This window comes from Mus caroli, chromosome 2, assembly GCF_900094665.2.
Source record: "Mus caroli chromosome 2, CAROLI_EIJ_v1.1, whole genome shotgun sequence".
Lineage (NCBI taxonomy): Eukaryota > Metazoa > Chordata > Mammalia > Rodentia > Muridae > Mus > Mus caroli.
The window spans coordinates 74,508,668-74,527,904 of NC_034571.1; the positions used below are offsets into that span (position 1 = coordinate 74,508,668).

A 19,237-nucleotide genomic window follows, 5' to 3' on the forward strand; every position below is an offset into this window, starting at 1 on the left:
AATAGTGTCTGCATTTGGTGGCTGATTATGGGATGGATCCCTGGGTGGGGCAGTCTCTGGATGGTTCATCCTTTCGTCTCAGCTCCAAACTTTGTCTCCGTAACTCCTTCCATGGGTATTTTGCTCCCCATTCTAAGGAGGAATGAAGTATCCACGCGATGGTCTTCCTTTTTTTTTGATTTTCTTGTGTTTTGCAAATTGTATCTTGGGTATTCTAAGTTTCTGGGCTTATCCCAGAATAAATGGCTATCCATTTATCAGTGAGTGCACCCTCTCTTTTTGAAAGATTCCTTGTCACTAGTAGAAGTCCAGATAATCTTTGGATTCGTGGTGTAAGATCATGTGTCAGCCTAAGAAGAATAAGCTAAATACAGATTGAACTAGCCATCATTTTCTATATGCTAAAAATTATTAGTTGCACAAGATTGAATTGATTGGAAAGAAGTTTACCCACTGCGGGGGGTGGGGGTGGGGTAAACACTGCATTTAAATCTATCCATACTTAAAATATGAAAGAGTTTCGATGATTATAAAGTTAAAGCCAGTCATTTCATCAGTTAAAGCACTTTGGATGTGAATGGGCCTCAGCCCTTCGCCTAGACTCAATTGATGAGCTGGTGAATAAGCTTGCATTGGTTCTGATTCCATTGTACTAACATTCTGAGGGAGCGAGTGTGTTCCACAGGTTCCCAAACAAGGACATATGATAGACAGAAACAGATGCTGGGGGAGAGAGTGGTGTAGGAAGTATGTAGGTACTTGTGGTCATAACTAAGCACTAGGGAAACCAGGAATATTAAATACACAGGGTTGTCTCTTCAAAGGGAGATGTGTATAACCTGTTTTCTGCTTAGAAAGTGGCAGTGAATGCAATTAATGACTTAATTAATTGACCCAGTGACCTTTGCTGAGACCACCCTGGATCCTTCCCCTTCTTGAGCTTATTTGTCTTCATCAATCTATAGAAACTATGTTTATGGAAAATGTTACTTGTACTTTACAAAGAGTTTTGATGTAGTCATTCATGTCTTAAGCTTTGTTGTGTACAAAGGATTGAACTATAACCAGGATTTCTTTTTCAACAAATTGTGTGTACTTAAATATGTTGAAAATAAACTACTCAAAGTCTGAAGCAACACTGGCTACTGAGTCCTGTTGAGCCAAACTACCTTCTTGCCTCCTGCAGACCATTTCTCTGATGACTGTGGTGATCTGAAAGACCCCTACAGTGCAAACCACGCTTTAGATGAAATGTTAGGGAGGTCGCTATGAAATGATGAACTCATTACTTTAATGAGATGAAGGAACACACCTTAGAGGTTCCTCAGAGGAAAGAGAATTCAGAGGGGATGGCACAGGATTACATGACTGGAGAAGATTTATGTGTGAAATGTCAAAGGGTCTTACCAAGTTTGTGGAGGTGGGGAGATGTGTTAGGAGACAGAGCCAAATTATAAAGATTCTTCAAGTTTCTGATAAATATGACTCTAAGTCTCAAAATAGTGAGAATTCATCAAAAGTTTTCACCAACACGAATTATCTTTTCATACTACAATAATATAAAACAAAAATGATAATTGGAGCAATTTTCAAAAATTAACAAACACATGGAAATTAAATTACTTTTAAACAACCTATGGGTCCAAGTGGAAATTAAAACTAAATCTAACTGTATGTTGAAGAAAATAAAATTGGAAACATATATACTAAACTGTTGGAATTCAGAAATATAATTATAAAAGGGAAATTTATAAGCATAAAAGCCTGCTTTAAGGAAAAGGAAAGTTCAAATAGATAGACCAACTTCACACTTCAAACAACTAGAAAAAAAAACCTAAATCCAAAGCAAGCAAAATAAAGGAAACAATAAAGATCAAAGCAGAAACAAATGCAATTGAGACTCTACACACAGCAGTCAAGATCCAAAGAATAAACTGTTGGGTTTTGAGATGATAAATCGACAAATCTTTATATTACTTCAGATTTAAAACTATAGGACTGACACAGATAAAATTATAAATGGAAAAGGAGATGTTACCAATCGTACTGTTGAAATACACCAGATAAAAAATAGAAGAGTTATGTCAACAGATTGTATGATCAAGAAAAGAAGAATACATACCTAGAAATACATACCTTGCCAAGGCTGAATTGTAAAAAGATGGGAGATAAGGTGAAAGTCAAAAGACTGAGTTAGGAACAAATAGCCTCACATTAATGAGAAACCTTCATGCAAGGCTAAAGCTCTGTGCTCACAAGGAAATCCCGAGTTACCCACACAAGAAAGAGACTCTCAAACCTTTGCCTCACAGCACACGATTCTTTTCCAATTTAATTTTATGTTTTACTTAATCATATTACCTTCCATTCACTGCCCTCTCTCGGTCATCACTTCCCACAATCCTTCCCTTACCCACTCCCTTCCCTTTCTCCTCTGAGCAGGTGGGCCCCCCTGGGTATCCCCCACTCCCATTCTGGCACTTCAACTCTCTGTAAGGCTACATACTTCCTCTCCCATTGAGGCCAGACAAGGAAGCCCAGCTAGAACACATCCCACAGACAGGCAATAGCTTTTGGGGGTAGCCCCCACTCCAGTTGTTTGGAACCCATATGAAGACCAAACTGCACATCTGCTACATATGTGTGGGGTGGCCTAGGCTTAGCCTGTGTTTATTCTTTGGTTGGTGGTATAGACTCTGAAAGCCCTAAGGATCTAGGTTAGTTGACTCTGTTGGTCTTCCTGTGGAGTACCTAAGCCCTTTGGGACACACAATTTTTTCTCCCATTTTTCAATAAGAGTCCCCAGGCTCCATCCATGTTTGGCTGTGAGTGTCTGTATCTGAGTCAGTTGCTGGGTGGAGGCTCTTAGAGGAAAACATGCTCCTATCTGCAAGCATCACTAAGAGTGTCAGGGATTGATGCTTTTTGGTGCTTGCCCATGGCAGGTTTGGCCAGTTATTGGTTGGCCATTCCCTTAGTTTCTGCTCCATCTCCTGAACTGGCATTTCTTGAAGACAGGATAAATTTTGAGTTGAAAGATTTGCGGTGGGTTAGTCTCTCTATTGGGTCTCCTGTCTGGCTACAGGAGGTAGCCTCTTCAGGTTCCATATTCCTAATGTTGTGAGTCACAGCTTTACCTAGTCCAATGGCTTTGGTAAAGAAAAGGGTAAAATATGCATAAATATATACATATGTTTTCCCCTCTATGATGTGGAAAACCATATTCCACATATACTCTGCTAAGAAGTGATGGAGAGTTCAGTGAAATAGCCGTACATTGCCCTGATGTTTGCAGTGCTGAGTGCTCATTGTACTAGAGTGGAGGCTGACTATGTTGCCTTCATTGTATTAGAGCAGGGGTTGACTATGTCTCCCACACCAGGTTCACTTCAAATAAAGTATGATGGTACAGATTTGCGGTGAGTCTAAGGCTCTTTTTTATTGGAACAATATCAGCATGTCACTTGATCTCTGTGACTTCAGTATATTAATATATTGCTGCTCATTATAAGTGAATGGTAAGAGTATTAAACAAAATGCAGTATATATGAAAACATTTTAGGAAATGCAAAACACATGTCATAAATGCAAAACAAATGCAAAACCAAGAGATGAAAGGCCTTTGCTAAGAGGCTGCTCTGAGTGCCCCATTAGAGGTTAAATAGACTCTATCTAACATTGCATTTTAAATAAGCTGCACCATTAGTAAGTGGCCTTGTTAAGACCACAGAAATCATTCCTTTGTACATGGCACGGTTTCAGAAAACTAAGGCTTGCTCAATATATTTTGCAAATGGTGTTTGTACAAACACCAGGCTTGCTATTAACCAGCTTATTACTCTATACATGGCTGTCTCAATTGCTATTCCTCAAGTTGGAGCATGGTGTTGCTCATCAGCATGGCTTATTCTACTCATCTGTAGTAATTTTCCACTAAATTAAATCATCACCCCAAAGCCCACATCCTATCTGATCTCTAATTTTGTATAGTTCTCAAATGGGGCTTATTCTATTTAAATCAAACTGCTTAGTTCTGTCTCTGAAGATTAATTGAGCACATTTTTTCACGTCTAGAGTCCAGTCCAGAGTTTTGGATACAACAGAGAGAAAGATTCTTCTATTCTTATAACTGGATCACTATTTGTAACATGGTTATGTTTAAAGAGTGTCTACAAGTTAGGTTAAATTCAACATTTTTTTTTCTTTTGACTACAGATTCCACTAAAACCAAGTTTATGGGAAAGGATGCATTGAAATCTACTTTACACAGTTGTTTGATGATGCAAAGAGCATTTTGAACTTGAGTTAGTGTGTTTTCTTCATGGTTCTAAATTTGTAAAAGTTAATTGATAGTATAATAACACTCTAGTTACCCAGACAAAGAGCCCCCTCCAGTAGGAGCAAAGGGCTAAAGTTTGTGCCGTAGTTCATCCAATGTTTTCTTGGTGAAACTATCTAGGAAATTTCACTGCTTTTTTAAACCAGAGGGATTTGACTGGTTGGCATTCATATTAATAATCAGAGACCTTGTCAAGATCTGTTGAAAACTATGGTGCTTTTTTTTGAAAAGGCATAATATAATTTTTAAAATTAGACTTTTAAATGGAGCTGTGTGCTCCAAAACATACTTAAAGATTCCCTAGAGGAGTTTAGAATAATTGCTAAGACCTAAAAGAATGTGCTTTTACCAAAAACCAAACCAAACCAAACCAAACCAAACCAAACCACCAGAAACAACAAAAAATAACCAACCAACAAACCAAACAAACAAAAAGACCCAAAACAAACACCCTTTAATTTCACATTTATCCAGTGCACTTGTGAATTTATTTTTAAAATGTGTGTGTGAGCTAAGCATGATGGCTCTAGCCTGCAATCCTGGCATTATTCAGGAAGCCATGGTAGAATATTCCCATGACTTCAAATTTCACTTGGGCTACATAATGAGGCCAGACTACATACAGTGTAAGACCCTGGCTCAAAAACCAAAATCAAAACAAACAAAATCACAGATATATCTTGCTAAACAAACAAGATTTGGGAGCTAACTTCCCTCTACTGAACATAACCCACTCCTTACCTCATTGTCAGCCCTTGACCCTATTTCTTCCTATAGGTGCTATATAGATTTGCTTTGACTTTCCTCCAGTATTTTAGAAATTTAGAATCTTTGTTATCATCTCTTGATTTTCTGGATCCTGAACTTTCTGTTTCCATGTATAGATTCTATGGGAGAGTTCTTTTGATATATCCAGTCTGCAGGCAGGAGACCAAGGCTCTTTCCTAAACTGTGGACTCTGTCATTGGGAACACCCCTATAAAGCTACATTCTCTGCTCCCAGTAACACATGCTTCTATAGTCCTATAGTGCCATGTGGAAATGAGTCATCTAACTAGTCAGTCAAAATGGCCCCATAATTTTTTTTGAGGCATCATCATGCTGTGTGTCCTTAGCTAGCCTAGAATTCATTATTTAGACCAAAGTGAGCATAAACTAGGTCAGTTCTCCTGTCTCTGCCTATCAAACAACCTGCTTTATAGAGGTAACAGGGATCCCATGCACATGTGCTCTGTCTGTGGGCATTGGTTCTTTGTTTCTATTTTGATACAGTCTACTTGGTTTGCCTTCAACTCTATTTTCTTCATATTTTCACAGATGCATGCTATAGAGCCTCTTGTTAGGTATGAGCCCTTTTCTGTGTGTTCATGTCACTGTGGGAAAGGCACCTCTGTTGGGCTTTCTGAGGTTCCTTGTCTCCTACTTGTGTTCAGGCATGACTGAGTCTACACTAACCAAAATGTGAGCCATCATAGCCCGTGAAGGGAAGAGCCTTCCTCATGTAACCTGTCAGCATCAATGCCTCCTGAATAGTTTATGCTCTATCTAGGTGGTTGTGCAAATATTGAATGAGTACTTAAAGAATATTGAAACACAAATCATGCATGAAAGCTGTGTGGAAAAAGATATTATGAGATATCCACTAGCAGACTGTACATATTAACTTCAACATCACTGGGCCTATAACCAAATGAATATTGCTGATGGGTAACAGGAGAATAGTGGTTCGAAGAGGTTTCAAGACAGAAATTAATCAACTATACATCCTTCAACTGAGAGAAGGCATTAAGGCAAACTGTGCAGAAATAAAAATTATTTGTGGAATGTATTCCACAGACACTCTCTGTGGTGTCATGTACCCAGCTCTGCCTCCTCAAAGCTTTTCTTGAGGGAACATTTCGTTTCAAAGTGGGTTTATTTCAGAAAAAGTATGTCCCATATACATTTATGGTCATTGTTGTTATAAAAAGCAAATACAGTGCAAATCAGGATAAGCGGACAGACCTGTACTCAAAGGTGGGAGTGACTGGCTAATGGTTAAGTGTGTTGGCATCTTGCTTTCTAGAGTTTTCTCATTTCCCCATATTAATATCAATTAGGTCACTAATATGCATTTAAATTATCAAACACTGTTTCATTACCTTGTAGATGAATGGAACAAGTGCTGGAGTCAGTTGTACTTTACCAAATTTAGGGAGCAAGGGTCAACTTCTGCTCAGGAAACTGAGTGTGGGGTGGTCGTAGCACCTGAAACCCAACACCCAACAACTTTAAAGGGACCTTGAAAGACTCTGCACCAGGTTCACACCTCGGCATCTCAGAGAAGTTAAAATTCAGCTGACAATGGAACCTTGACAATGGAACTCTGAGGTCTATATAGCCAGCACACACAGAAGGCTGTGTTAGAACTCTTCTGAGCACCAACCAACCTTACAGTTCAGAGCAGACACTCATGTTTTCAAAATCTCAACGGTGCCACTGGTAGAGATCTTTCCATCACAGACTTCTAAGGCTTTAAGCTCTGTGTGCAAAACTCCAGCAGAGTGCCTGGTTGACCCCAATGAATTTACTCTCAGCAGTTAGACCTCTATCCATGTAGCTTAGTGTAGTGAGGTAATTTTCAGTTTCTAATAATAATTTTCTCTCTACAGTCCCATGTTAATAGGAATTGGGAGTGTTCTGTATATGCACATTAAAGTATTAGACATTATTATACCTGATCATTGGTCATGTTTTTTTGCAAGATAACACCCCAAGTCCAGATATTTCTTGCCAAATTGTGCACTGAGCCTGGTGGCAGCAGTGCACAAGAATTCACATACCTCTTGAGTCTTGGTTTTACATAAAACATGAGTCATATCTCGCTTTTAATTTTCAGTTTTAACTAGAATATTCCTCATAATTCTTAAAAATGTTCAGAAAACAATTGTCAAAAACATAAAAATGTATGAAAACTGTCACATGTGCAGATATCAGCTTGTCTTAACAGATTATAGTCAAGAGGACTTGAAGACAATTCTGCTGATTAAATGTGGATCTTGATTTGTAATAAAAAAGAAATCTGAAGTTCAATTATTGTGAAATGGGCAGGGCATGTACTAAAATGTTTCTTCATTAATTCAATCAGTTAGATTAATTGTTAATGAACAGGTCAGCATCCAGCCTGTTGTTCTAAAGTAAGTTACATAGTCTCTGCCATCGATGAATTTTGTCTAATGAAAAAAAGTGTAAACAAAATTCTATAAGGTAATTGATGCAGAAAGGATTAAGTGTAGCAGGTGGATCTGAGAGACAGCTTCCTAACTCTATGCAGGGAGTTGTGATCTCCTTCAGGAGAGAAGAACTGTCATCTGATGGGTGAGTGGAAGGGAGAAGGAGGAGGAGGAAGAGGAGGAGGAGGAGGAGGAGGAGGAGGAGGAGGAGAATGGTTTTTGGCTTTGAGAACAGGAGGAGAAAAGCTTAGGAGCTTAAGTGAGCAAGGAGTGGTCAGAGGATAGTTAGAGCAGAAATTACTTAGAAAGGTGGGAAGAAAATCCAGTGAGAAATGAGGCTCACCAGGCAGGGAGAGGCCAGATCATCCAAGCAGAGGGAATAAGCAAAGTTATGTGTCCATGCTCTTCCACTCCGCAGCCTAGTTATTGAAGAATTTTGAACAAAAGGGTCCCATAATCCAGTAGGTATGATATGAATTTTTAAAAAGGCTAAGAATATTATGGTTGTTGCCTTTTTGTTTATACATTACAAAAATGGCAAACATCCCTGTGGTATTGACTTTGTAAGGACCTCCTTGTAATTGAGTTCAGTGATAGCAAAAGCATTATTTTCATTGAATGATCCCTGAATGATACATCAGAATTATAATAACAGGGCCTTAATAGACTGTGATATAATCCTTGAAGGAGAAGATGAAGTTATGAAAAACACTCTGTCTCTAATGGAAATTTGTCTGGGTGTCCTCAGTGAATGAAATGGTTTATGTAGGATACATCGGTGAGATTCTTGGAGAAACACACACACACACACACACACACACACACACACACACACACACATAAGTTTTCCACTCCACATTTTTATTAGCTCTTTCAGCAAAGCAGTGGATGGATGTGCCAGAAATAAAATTCATTTGAATTTTGCACAATTTTTTATAATTTCAGGCGTTAAGCATCTGAAAGACCAGAATGGATCAGCGTTCCCGGAAGAAGAAGAAAGTGCAAGTGAAAGAGAAGAGAAGCGGAACCATTAATTACCCATCGGTAGCAAGAGGGCTACTTGGAAATATCTGGACTATACACTCTTCTGAATATCCATTGGTACTCCAAAGCTCCACCTCCAGCATCGTCTTCTGTCTCATCCCCCACCCCCACAGCAGTATGATCCCCATGGAAGCCCCCTTGACTGAACTGTGAAACCGAGTGCAGATTGTTGTGTACCACTTGCAGTAAAGAATAGGCTCTTACTTTATCCCAACTTTTCTTTTCAACACATCACACCTAGGAATCTGCTGCCACATGAATGTTCTCACTTTGATACTGCCAAAGCTTAATTCCCCTTGGCCTATGACATGATTTACATTCTAAGGTCAAATGTAGAGAGCATTACAAAATAAATAGCAAATGTGCGTGGGACGAGTGTGAGTGAGGATTAATGGGAGATGGGCATCTCCGGAGGCTCCTAAGTAATAACTGCACTTAGCAAGCTTCTGTGTCCTACATCAGACCCGAGTTTACTTCAAGGAGACAGTGATAGGCAGACATCTGCTGTCTTGCTTCAAAACACCACATCAGATATAACATGATTTCCATCCAGCAGTTACTTAAACAAATGTCCCTTTATTTTCTAAGCCATTCAATGTTGGCTTCTCAACATCATCTAGTTATTGGAAAGGAAATGCTAAATTTGTAACTAAACATAGCCAATCTCTTCTGCTTTTTCTTCATTATTATTTTTTTAACTATTTAAAACGAAGCCATCTATATTGTATCACTTTTGTTTGTCTGGGTTTTTCATTGTTTCTTTCTGTTTTATTGGTGCTAGAGAATGAACCCAGGGCTTTGTATATGCAGATGTTCCTCAGTCTTATTGCAGTTTAATATATCCTGACTGCTTTATTCTTCTTCTCTGTGATAGAATAAAAAGAAATATCTCGCAAACTCAGCCATAGACTCACCCATTAATTCGGCAACTACTTTTTGTGGAGTTAAAAAAAAATCGCTGTTATTTGGAGATTAGTATTACAACATTCCATATTTCCCTTTCTCAGTAAACCTTTCTACACACCACCCCTCAGGCCTTTTCAAAGTTGTCGCCTCTCTTTTCATTAACTGTTGTAACACACATATCAAAAACGATTTTAAATGATTTTTTCCTAGGAAATTACTCTTTTGGAAGCCATAGAGATAAAGGAAAGCTTGTTTTCTCTCTGGAGATAGGGCTACAGCAAGGTTTTGTATGACAGTGGGTATTTGTCAGTATGACTTTAACTCAGATTTCTGGCCATTGGGTAATTTTAATTATTCATGATATAGGAAAGCACAATTTAGTGGAGATAGATAGTTTCGTTTCTACACTGTTGGTTTTAATGAGATTCAAATATTTCATGAATGTAAAGAAATATCCATCCAAAGCCATTAAAGCAAGGGGTTGGTGATAGGTCAGTGGGTAAGAACACCTGTCACCAACTCATAGGTTAGTAGATCCCTGAAACTCACAGGCCGGAGGAAAGAACCAATTGTTTCTTACTTCATGAGATGTATTGTATGCCTCTCACTTTTACCACACACCTTAGAATGTGGGACACACACACACACACACACTAAATAATCATAAAAAAACACTAAGAGAAAATTAAGAAGGGGAGGAAAAATTAAAATGTGAAATTTACTATAAAATCTTAAAGTGCAAATCCAAAAGAATAAGATTTTATATTTAAAATGTTATAATGTAGCAAGTAAGAGTTTATGTGAAATTATTAACAAATACAGTAGAAATGAGTTTCATTTTCATTTCTGACTCAGTGAGAAGCATCCCAAGACTGGATGTTATTGCCCTGTGTCTATCCTGTCCTCTATCTGTCTTCCTCTTCCTCCTCTTCTTCCTCCTTGTCTCCTCTTTCTCTCTTCTCTCTATGTTGTCCTTGATAAATCAATAAACCATTAGAGTCTATTGCCACCTGCTGTGACTATTTTTCTTCCCATATTCTTCTCTACTGTGAACATCATTAAGGTTCATATTTCTTGTAAATGTGTTTGAGTTTTTTGTTTCAAAACATTCCTGACACCCTTTGAGACTCCCTGGGGTGCTAACAAAATAATAGTCACCTTTTCCCTTTACTTGAATATACACCTTTATAAGAGTACCCCTCCCCCACCTTAGGTAAACAGAAAGGATCCAAAGTTCTCCCTGATTTTATATTATCATTTTAGGACATGTGCACCCTGACTTTTGAGCTGCTTTCTTTTCCTCTCTGTTGTTAATGGTATCAAACCATGAGATGCATGTTTTCCTTGGGGAATGGTGTTTCTTCTGTTCCTTGGTCCACTCTCAAAACAAATTAATTACAGTTTTTAAAGTTTTTCTTGGGAAATGTGTGTCACTCTTGCATAATTGAAGGAGACTGGAGCTGAAATGGTGGGCTTTCAATTTCCTTTTCACACAGTTACAGTCTACATTGAAAGCCTCTGTTTCCACAAGGAGACAGTATGGCTTTAGTTTGGTTGAACAGGCAAAGAAACTGACTGACGCAGACCCCTTCAAATTCTGTATTTGCCAAACCTCATTCATAAGATGTTATGATGGTTAATAGACAGACTTTGAGTCACTCCATCTACGATTCAAATTCAACCTCTATCAAGTATTAGTCTCAGTTTTCCAAATCTCCATTTGCAAAATAAGTTTATTCTATTTGAACCTATGTTGTTTTTGAGACTTGAATGATGGATGAGCTATAAAATGCTTAGATTAGTCAAGTGGGCACTGCTAACAAGGCTAGAAAAGATTCAGAAAACATATGTGCAAATTTCACCTACTGTGTGAATTTACCTACTGTGTGATCCTCACCTACTGTATGAACTCACCTACTGTGTGAACCTTACCTACTAGTCTTTTGGGGCCTGCACACAGGGCCTACACAGTCTCCACCAGTCCTCTGTTTATGTTTTATAGCTACTAGTCTTTTGGACTGCGGGTTCTAGTGATCAGCGCTCACTCACTCTCTAGCAACTCTGCCCATGTATCGACTCATCAAAGAAACTAGCATCTCTGTGCTAGACTGACTAGCCTATGTGCCCCTGCATGGAAACTAGCATCTCTGTGCTAGACTGGCTAGCCTATGTGCCCCTGCATGGAAACTAGCATCTCTGTGTTAGACTGGCTAGCCTATGTGCCCCTGCATGGAAACTAGCATCTCCATGCTAGACTGGCTAGCCTATGTGCTCCTGCATGGTCCCTCTTCTTCTGCACTGAAGACTCTAGCATCCCTCTATTTCCTCTTCTATGCCAGCCCTTCATGTATCAGGAAACCACTTCCCAGACAATTCCTTTTCTTAGGTCAAATATCATCATTTCCTCCCAAACTTTCCTCCCACCCTTACCACTCACTTTGGGATCCTTGGTTGTTTGTGCTGGACGGAGAAAAGAGTAAAGCTAACATTATATTTTGTCTCTCATACAGATAAAAAAAAATGAAGAAATGAATGTCAGCTAAGACAGAGTATTCACACTGGATGATGTGAATTCATAGCATCCTAACAGTGGTCTGAGTTAAGGAGCTGTACTCCAAAACAGAATTCTAAACTCATTCCTATGCTTAAACAAAGTTTCCATCATTTCCCTTTGAACTTCCAATATTTCCTACATTTAAAGAAAGATAGTTTTAGACTAGCCATGATCAAGTTATGTTTATTTTATGTATAGGATCAGAGTATGTGTAAATGTTCATATCTATAAGTTTTGTAGTGATTATTGTTTAGGATTGGAACAATTTAAAGTGAAAATATATTTCAAGTCAATGTAAAACATATTCAATGACTGTAGTAGTACCCCAAATCACAAATATAATATACAATTCAGTGAACTTCAAGATTGATTTGTTTGGATATCGTTGTAACAAACAACTTGAGTGTATTTCAGTGTCCATTGACTTGCAATATAGACTTATTAAGTCATAAACAAGTCATCAGCACTTCATGTGCATCTCATCTGTATCTAAGAGAAAAGGTCAAGTGAAAAATGGATAATAGGAAAGGCGGTCTGTGTGTATGAAAGTGTTTATGCCATTATGCAATTCAGAGTAAGGAAGATGCAGGAAGAAAGACTCCTTTTCATTCTGTAAGTCACAGCTTCCAGGGGAAACATTCCTCGGAGTCATCAATTTGTTGATTAATAAATATGTTGTTAAAATATGAAAACTCTTAAAAATTAAATGATTGTATTTCAGAAAGTCATGCAATCTAAGGAAATAAATATAAGCAAAAGAGAATCTAAATGGGAGATCTCCATTAAGTCCCTCCCCTCAGAGCTCAGGGAATGCTTAAGAAGAGGAGGAGAAAGAATGTAAGAGTCAGACAGGATGGAGGACACCAGGAGAACATGACCGTCTGAATTAACTAAGCAAGGCTCATATGAACTTAGAGACTGGAGCAGCACACACAGGATCTGCACGGATCTGCACCAGTCCTCTGTTTATATATTATAGCTTTTAGCCTGGTGTTTTTGTTTTGGAACTTGTGAGAGTGAAAATGAGTGGATTTCTGATGCGTTTGCCTGTTCTCAGGCTGTTTTCATTCTATCAGATTGCTATATCCAAATGCGATATGATGGATTTTGCTTTATCTTATGTTTTATTTGGTCATCTTTGGTTTTTATGTCTTAGAGGCCTGTTTTTTTTCTAATAGGGGACAGAAAAGGAGTATCTATAGGGAAGAGGAGAGGAGAGGATAAGGAACCAGAAGGAGTGGAGGGAAATCTATAACTGGATATATTTATTATATGAAAAGTACCTATTTTTAGTAAAAGGAAAAAAATTTAAAAAGGACAGACTGAGGGGACATCTCCTTTATAATAGTTTATGAACTCAAGGAATTCCATATCACATATCTTGATTATACTCACCTCCACTCCTTAGCCACCTCCTCTGAGCCCACTTCCTCTCGGCCTTTGTTTAATAAGAGACAATCATACTCACATCAGCTGCTTGCCAGCTCTCTGGCTCTTCCAATCTCCCCACATCCTCTTCTGCTGTTTGGATTAAAGTGACATCAAAAATAATAGAGGTTATTTTGTAAATAATCCCATAACTGGAGAGCTGTGGGGAGAAAGCTTCCTACTGTTCAACAGTAAGCAGACAGAGTGAAATAATCTCCATAAGCAAATAAAGGAAGAGGTTGTCATTCAATGGCACATCTTTTTCCAACGTTCATTTTGGTACCCAAATATTGATTTAATCACTTCCCCTTCCCCGTTGCATTTAACTGTCTCATTTACATGGGTAACAGAGATTTGATCTAGAGATATGAAGACAAAATGTATGAAGGAGGATACTTGAAGCCTGAAGAACAAAATATAATTAAGATGCCATTGGATTTATCTTCATTTTGAGTCTTACTCTGATAATAAGACTGCATTTTCTCCCTTTTATGACTATTTACTACTATTGATAAACTAATCTGGGGGGGGGGAAGTGTTGTGGCCTTTAAGAGTCTGTGACACTACTGGAATATCTTAGTCCTCAAGAATATCAGAACAGTAGTAGTAGGTGTTCAGCATGTGGTTTTGGGGAACAGGTGTTAACTTACAAAGGCAGAAGGACCAGAAGGCTAAGAAGAAGAAAAGAGAAAAAGGAAACCAAATGCCAGAATGCTTGGACAGAATACGAACTGGCTTTTGTTTTCCAGAGGTGACACCACTGAGAAGCTTTGAGTTAGGAAACAATCACTGAGAGACTGGAGAGATGGTTCAGAAGTTAAGACCACTGGCTGCTCTTCCAGAGGATCTGGGTTCAATATCCAGCTACCACATGGCAGTTCACAACTGTCTGTAACGCCACAGGGGATCTGAAACCCACACATTGACATATATTGCAAGCAAAATACCAGTGTACATAGAGAATGGAAATAAAGAAAACGTCACTGAGTTCTGGTTTACAACCTTTGTATAAAAGATGGGACAGGTAAAGCCTGGAACTTTCTCATACACACACACACACACACACACACACACGTGTGTGTATATATATATATATATATATATATATATATATATATATGTATACACCCACATATATATACACACACACATACACACATATGTGTACATATATATACACATATGTATGTATATATATATAATCTCACTCAAGAAATTTGAAAAATATTTCAGGAATAAAAGCTTTGGGAGGGGCAAATAACAGAAAAATCAGCACATGGTGGTACCCAAAATGGTCTATTCCAAGCAGTGGAAGGCTCAGGTTGGCAGCAGTACAGTGAGGGGCTGTCATTTCCCTAACATTCTTGTGTTGTGACTAAAGTGTAGGACAATGAAGAGAGGGAGGCCATAGAAGGGAGATCTTCAACTACTGTCCAGTGGCCACAACAGTGTCACAAGGCCATGCCTTGGTAAGAATGAGTTTCAGAAAATAAATGGTCTTAATTGGATTTTGTACTCCAGCCCAACGACATTAGGGTTCTCATGGTGTAAGTGCTCCCTGGTCTTGGTGAAAAGCCAGGAGTATCTGGTTCTCAACAAATAGAACTTAGGGACTTGCCTTATCCCTGGGGCATGGAAGAACTAGCTACTTGTGAGCACTGAGGAGTTGGAAACATTAATAATCATCAAATCTTTGCATAATATGCATAATTTTTGCATAAATATGCATATGTGAGGGAATGTTTAGTCTAGATCCACAGCTGGATAAAACAGTCTAGATAGTCTTAATCACTACACACTGCTTGCACTACATACTGCTTGGTGTGGTTTTAAAACTACATTTTGTGAACAAGTGGCCAAAATTCTAGTTCATTTATAAATATATATATATATATATATATATATATATATATATATATATGTATATATATATATACACACACAAATGTTTCTGTCATTCGCCACATTTATTACTTGGTGAGGATATAGGTAATAATAATCTTGCTTAGTTCTTTTAATACATTGGTGTGTATTGAAGTGGTTGAGACAGTCAATAAATATACCAATTAATATGCTAATACCATTATTTCAGGTAATGACACATTACAGGACATACAGGCAAGAGTCTTCTCTTCACTGTATATTGTAGCATTAGGCCAGCAGCACCTTACCCACTGTGGAACACCATATGCCTGGGAGATGAACAGATGACCATGCACAGGTCCTTCTGACCCTGAGTTATACCTTTCTCACATCTAATTCTCTTACAGGAGCAAGCAACCAAGAAGAACAGAAGAGATGGGAGTAGTGAAAAGGCAACTGCATTAGGGGAAGATGAATCAGAAGAGAAAAGGGATTGTCTTGTGTGACTAGACAACAGTCAACAGAATGAAACTAAGTCATGAGTCAGAGATGTATACACACATATAGCATGCAATGACATAAGTACTGTAACTGAGTATTTTGCCTTGGAAAACTTGGTCTTACAAAATGGCTCTAAAGTGTAATCTGTTTTTGTCTGCTTGGTTTTGTTTGTTTTTGTATTTTGTTTTGTTTCATTTACTTGAAACTTCTTCCTGGAGAACTTTTCAGCCACAAGTCACTAACTGGATAATTTACTCTACCTAGCGTGTGAACTATTGTTATAAAGTATTGCATACCAGGTTTTTTCTTTTACAGAGATTTATGTGATTTATGTATTAAATTCTCTGGAATGTGTCCACTGTGTTCTGGGGTATTTTCATTTTCTCCTCCAGGTGCAAAACATAAGTTGATAACAACCAGAAGCTGGCTTGTCAGTACTGTCCTCCTGCCTGGACTTGGAAGAGAGCTACACAACTGCACATGGCCCCAGCACCCCCAGCCCTCCTCTCAAACTCTTGACAGCCAACTGGACTGCCTTCTAAAGTGCTCTTGATATGTCCTACATAACATGGACATGCTTTTCAGAAATGGTTTATTATTATTTGTGCTGACCTATTTGTCAAGCTCTTTTCTGTGGCTTTATTTCCCTCTATAACTAGAAGGAAGAATTGGAATTGAGATAAATCTTAACTGAATTATTTTTAAGTTTTCTCCTTGTGAAACCTGAGACGTCTCTCCTATAATGGGGAGGCTTTCAAACACATTTCCCTTGTTTCTGTTTCAAATTCCACTGTGTTTATTTATCCTCTTGTTGCTTTTTCAAATTCCATTTGCCTTGATTCTGTTGAGCTCCAGAGATCTTTTAGAAGTTTACATGATTAAGCACTTGAGATTATAACAGTGAAAAAGGATAGTATTGTACTTCTTGTAAATATAGCTATTAAACTATGCTGGTTAATATTTGTTCGATTCTTACAATTAATAAGGTGGCTTCCCTTATGTTTCTTGGTTAGTAATCCCATTAAATGTGTAGATTCACTTTATAGATACGGAGACTTAACTCCACAGAAAAGAAGTGGCCTGGAGTGACCTTGTAACTTGACAAACCTTTCTATTACCTTGTGATCCATGAGAGAAACTGTCAGAGTTGTAAGCTCAGAAAAGTCCTCTTCCATAGGAACCATGGGCTCTCATGGTTCCTGCAATGGCCTAGAGAACAACTCACAAAGAAATCTCTGGAGTTTTAGGCAGAAAACACAAGATAGTTTTTGTCATGTGGTTGGGTGGGAAGAACAAACAGTTTTTTAATTCTTTGGCTTTGATTTAAACTAAGGTGATTTTTGCAAAATCCAACAAGTGGAACAACCTCTTACAACAAGCTGCACAGTTAGTAGATCTTCTTCCTCTTTTACCCCCTTGTCTTTCTCCTCTTCTCCCTTCTTACCCTCCTCCTCCTCCTCTTCCTCTTCATTGGTTTTTAAGTAGGGGGTCTCACTATGTAACTGTGGCTGGCCTGGAACTCACAATGGAGATAAAGCTAGCCTTGATTGTTGAGGTTCACCTGCTTCTCCAGTGGAGTACTGAAGTCAGAGGAAAGCTCCACCACTCCTTGTTTAATGTTTCACTTAAAAATACTTTCTATTTTAAGAGGCCTGGAAAGATGGATCACTGGGTAAGAGTGCTTGCTCTGCATGCATGAGAACCCGAGTTCAAATCCCAGCATGCAGGCCAATGCCAAGGATGGTTGTATGTATCTACAACCCCAGCCCTGGGGAAAAGAGACAAGTGGATTCTCAAAGTTGGTTGGCCTTCTAGTAAATGGTGACCTTCTGGTTGGGTGAAAGACTCAGTCTCAAGGTTGAAAGCAACAGAGAAAAACACCTAAGATCTTGTTCTGACCTCTGCATGTACGTCCATGGACACTCCTACACACACACACACACACACACACACACACACACACACACACACACACGTTCTTCCAAACCCACACACATTTCAAAGTTTATTTTTAAAAATAAACTTGACTATCTCGAAAGGAGAGTATTGCTAAGTTTGTGCCAATAGGCAGTAAGAATCACAAATTATTACAAAATAAACAGGAGGCTCATTTTAAATATTTGTTATTACTTCTCTCTTACTCTGCCCAGGACTTGGGAAGTGTTAATTTTCAATTACAGCTCCTAGACTCTCTTTTTCAAAATACTATTTCTCAAAAGTACCAAAGGTATGGCTTTCTGTACTCAAATCAAAGCAACAAGACAATGAGAACGTTAATCACACAAGTAGCTGGCAGATGGCTGAAGAGTCCTTCAAGCATTTCAGAGAGTTGTCTTTTCTTCCTCTCTTTATTGTTTCAAGAAACATCTTCCACAAGAAAGGCAGGTTTCTCATTACAGTGGTCCTGCAGTGTGGGCTCTGTGGATAGGATTCCCTAATCACACTAATTACGTTACCATATGTTGCTCTCTGCTTCCTTCTTTTGCTCTAATGGGACATAGATTTCTTAGTTTAAATTTGTTACTTGGTTATTGCATTTTTCAAGTGATTGAAACACTTATGCAGCCCTTTATTTGATTTTTGAGAATATACTGTCCAAAAACTTGACATGAAGGCCAATGAGATTAAATAAGAATTGTCTGTCCTACTAAACATCATGTTTGTATGTCAGCTTAAGCTTGCTTGTTATAATTAAAGTTTACATTGGAAATAAATGATAACTAAATTAATTTTTAAATGGCATTTGTTGAATGGACAGGAAAAATAAAAAATAGACATTGATATTAAATTACCCCAAACTGTATCTGTATAAATAATTGATATAATATTTCAAAGAAAATATAGCCATAGAAGTCACTTTCTTTGTTTACATAATGTGAAATTTAACTGTGTGTCTATTGAGAAATAGGAATGTGTTAGATTCATGTATTTAAATATGTATGTACAAGTACAGGTTTTACAACAGTAGAGAAAAAATAAAACCTTTTTAAAGAAAAAAAAAAGAAACAACCTGCTTTCTGTTAAATAAAGAACAGTTCATTATTTATTTAAAAATACTTCCCAGTTATTTCCAATCTTCTGTGTTTTAGAAGCCCAGAAAGAATGGGGTGAGTGAGCCGAGGAGCAGCAAGGCTAGCCTCTTCCCTCTGCGCATGCTCATCCCTTGACACATGCTGCCTTTTGGTAGATTTCTTCCTACTACCCCAGGTTATCCCACATGAGGGTGTCTACTGCTCCCTGACTGTTTCTAACAGTACTTTCTTTTGGGTGTGTTTAAAGATTATCATTAGAGCATTGACTCTCTCAGCTTCGAAACTGTGTCTAACTCGTGATTGGCAACATGTCTGTTCCTTTCACTTGGCGACTGCTGTATCTTAAAGGACCTTCGCC

At 38.2% G+C, this 19,237-nt stretch overlaps 1 protein-coding gene across 3 annotated transcripts in view; it reads left to right on the top strand.

Annotated features, from left to right (window-relative positions):
- Nucleotides 1–18,893, top strand: part of Ppp1r1c (protein phosphatase 1 regulatory inhibitor subunit 1C) — a 113,994-nt gene extending 95,101 nt beyond the window's left edge. For 2 of the 3 annotated variants that reach the window (XM_021156061.1, XM_021156064.1), the window contains one exon: nt 8,497–10,922. In XM_021156061.1, coding sequence (XP_021011720.1) covers nt 8,497–8,585 — 89 coding nt within the window. In that variant the 3' untranslated portion in view covers nt 8,586–10,922. Of the gene's footprint in view, nt 1–8,496; nt 10,923–15,753 lie in introns of those variants that run through there. The other variant, XM_021156062.1, reaches the window with a different exon arrangement.
- The last annotated feature ends 344 nt before the right edge of the window (nt 18,894–19,237 follow it).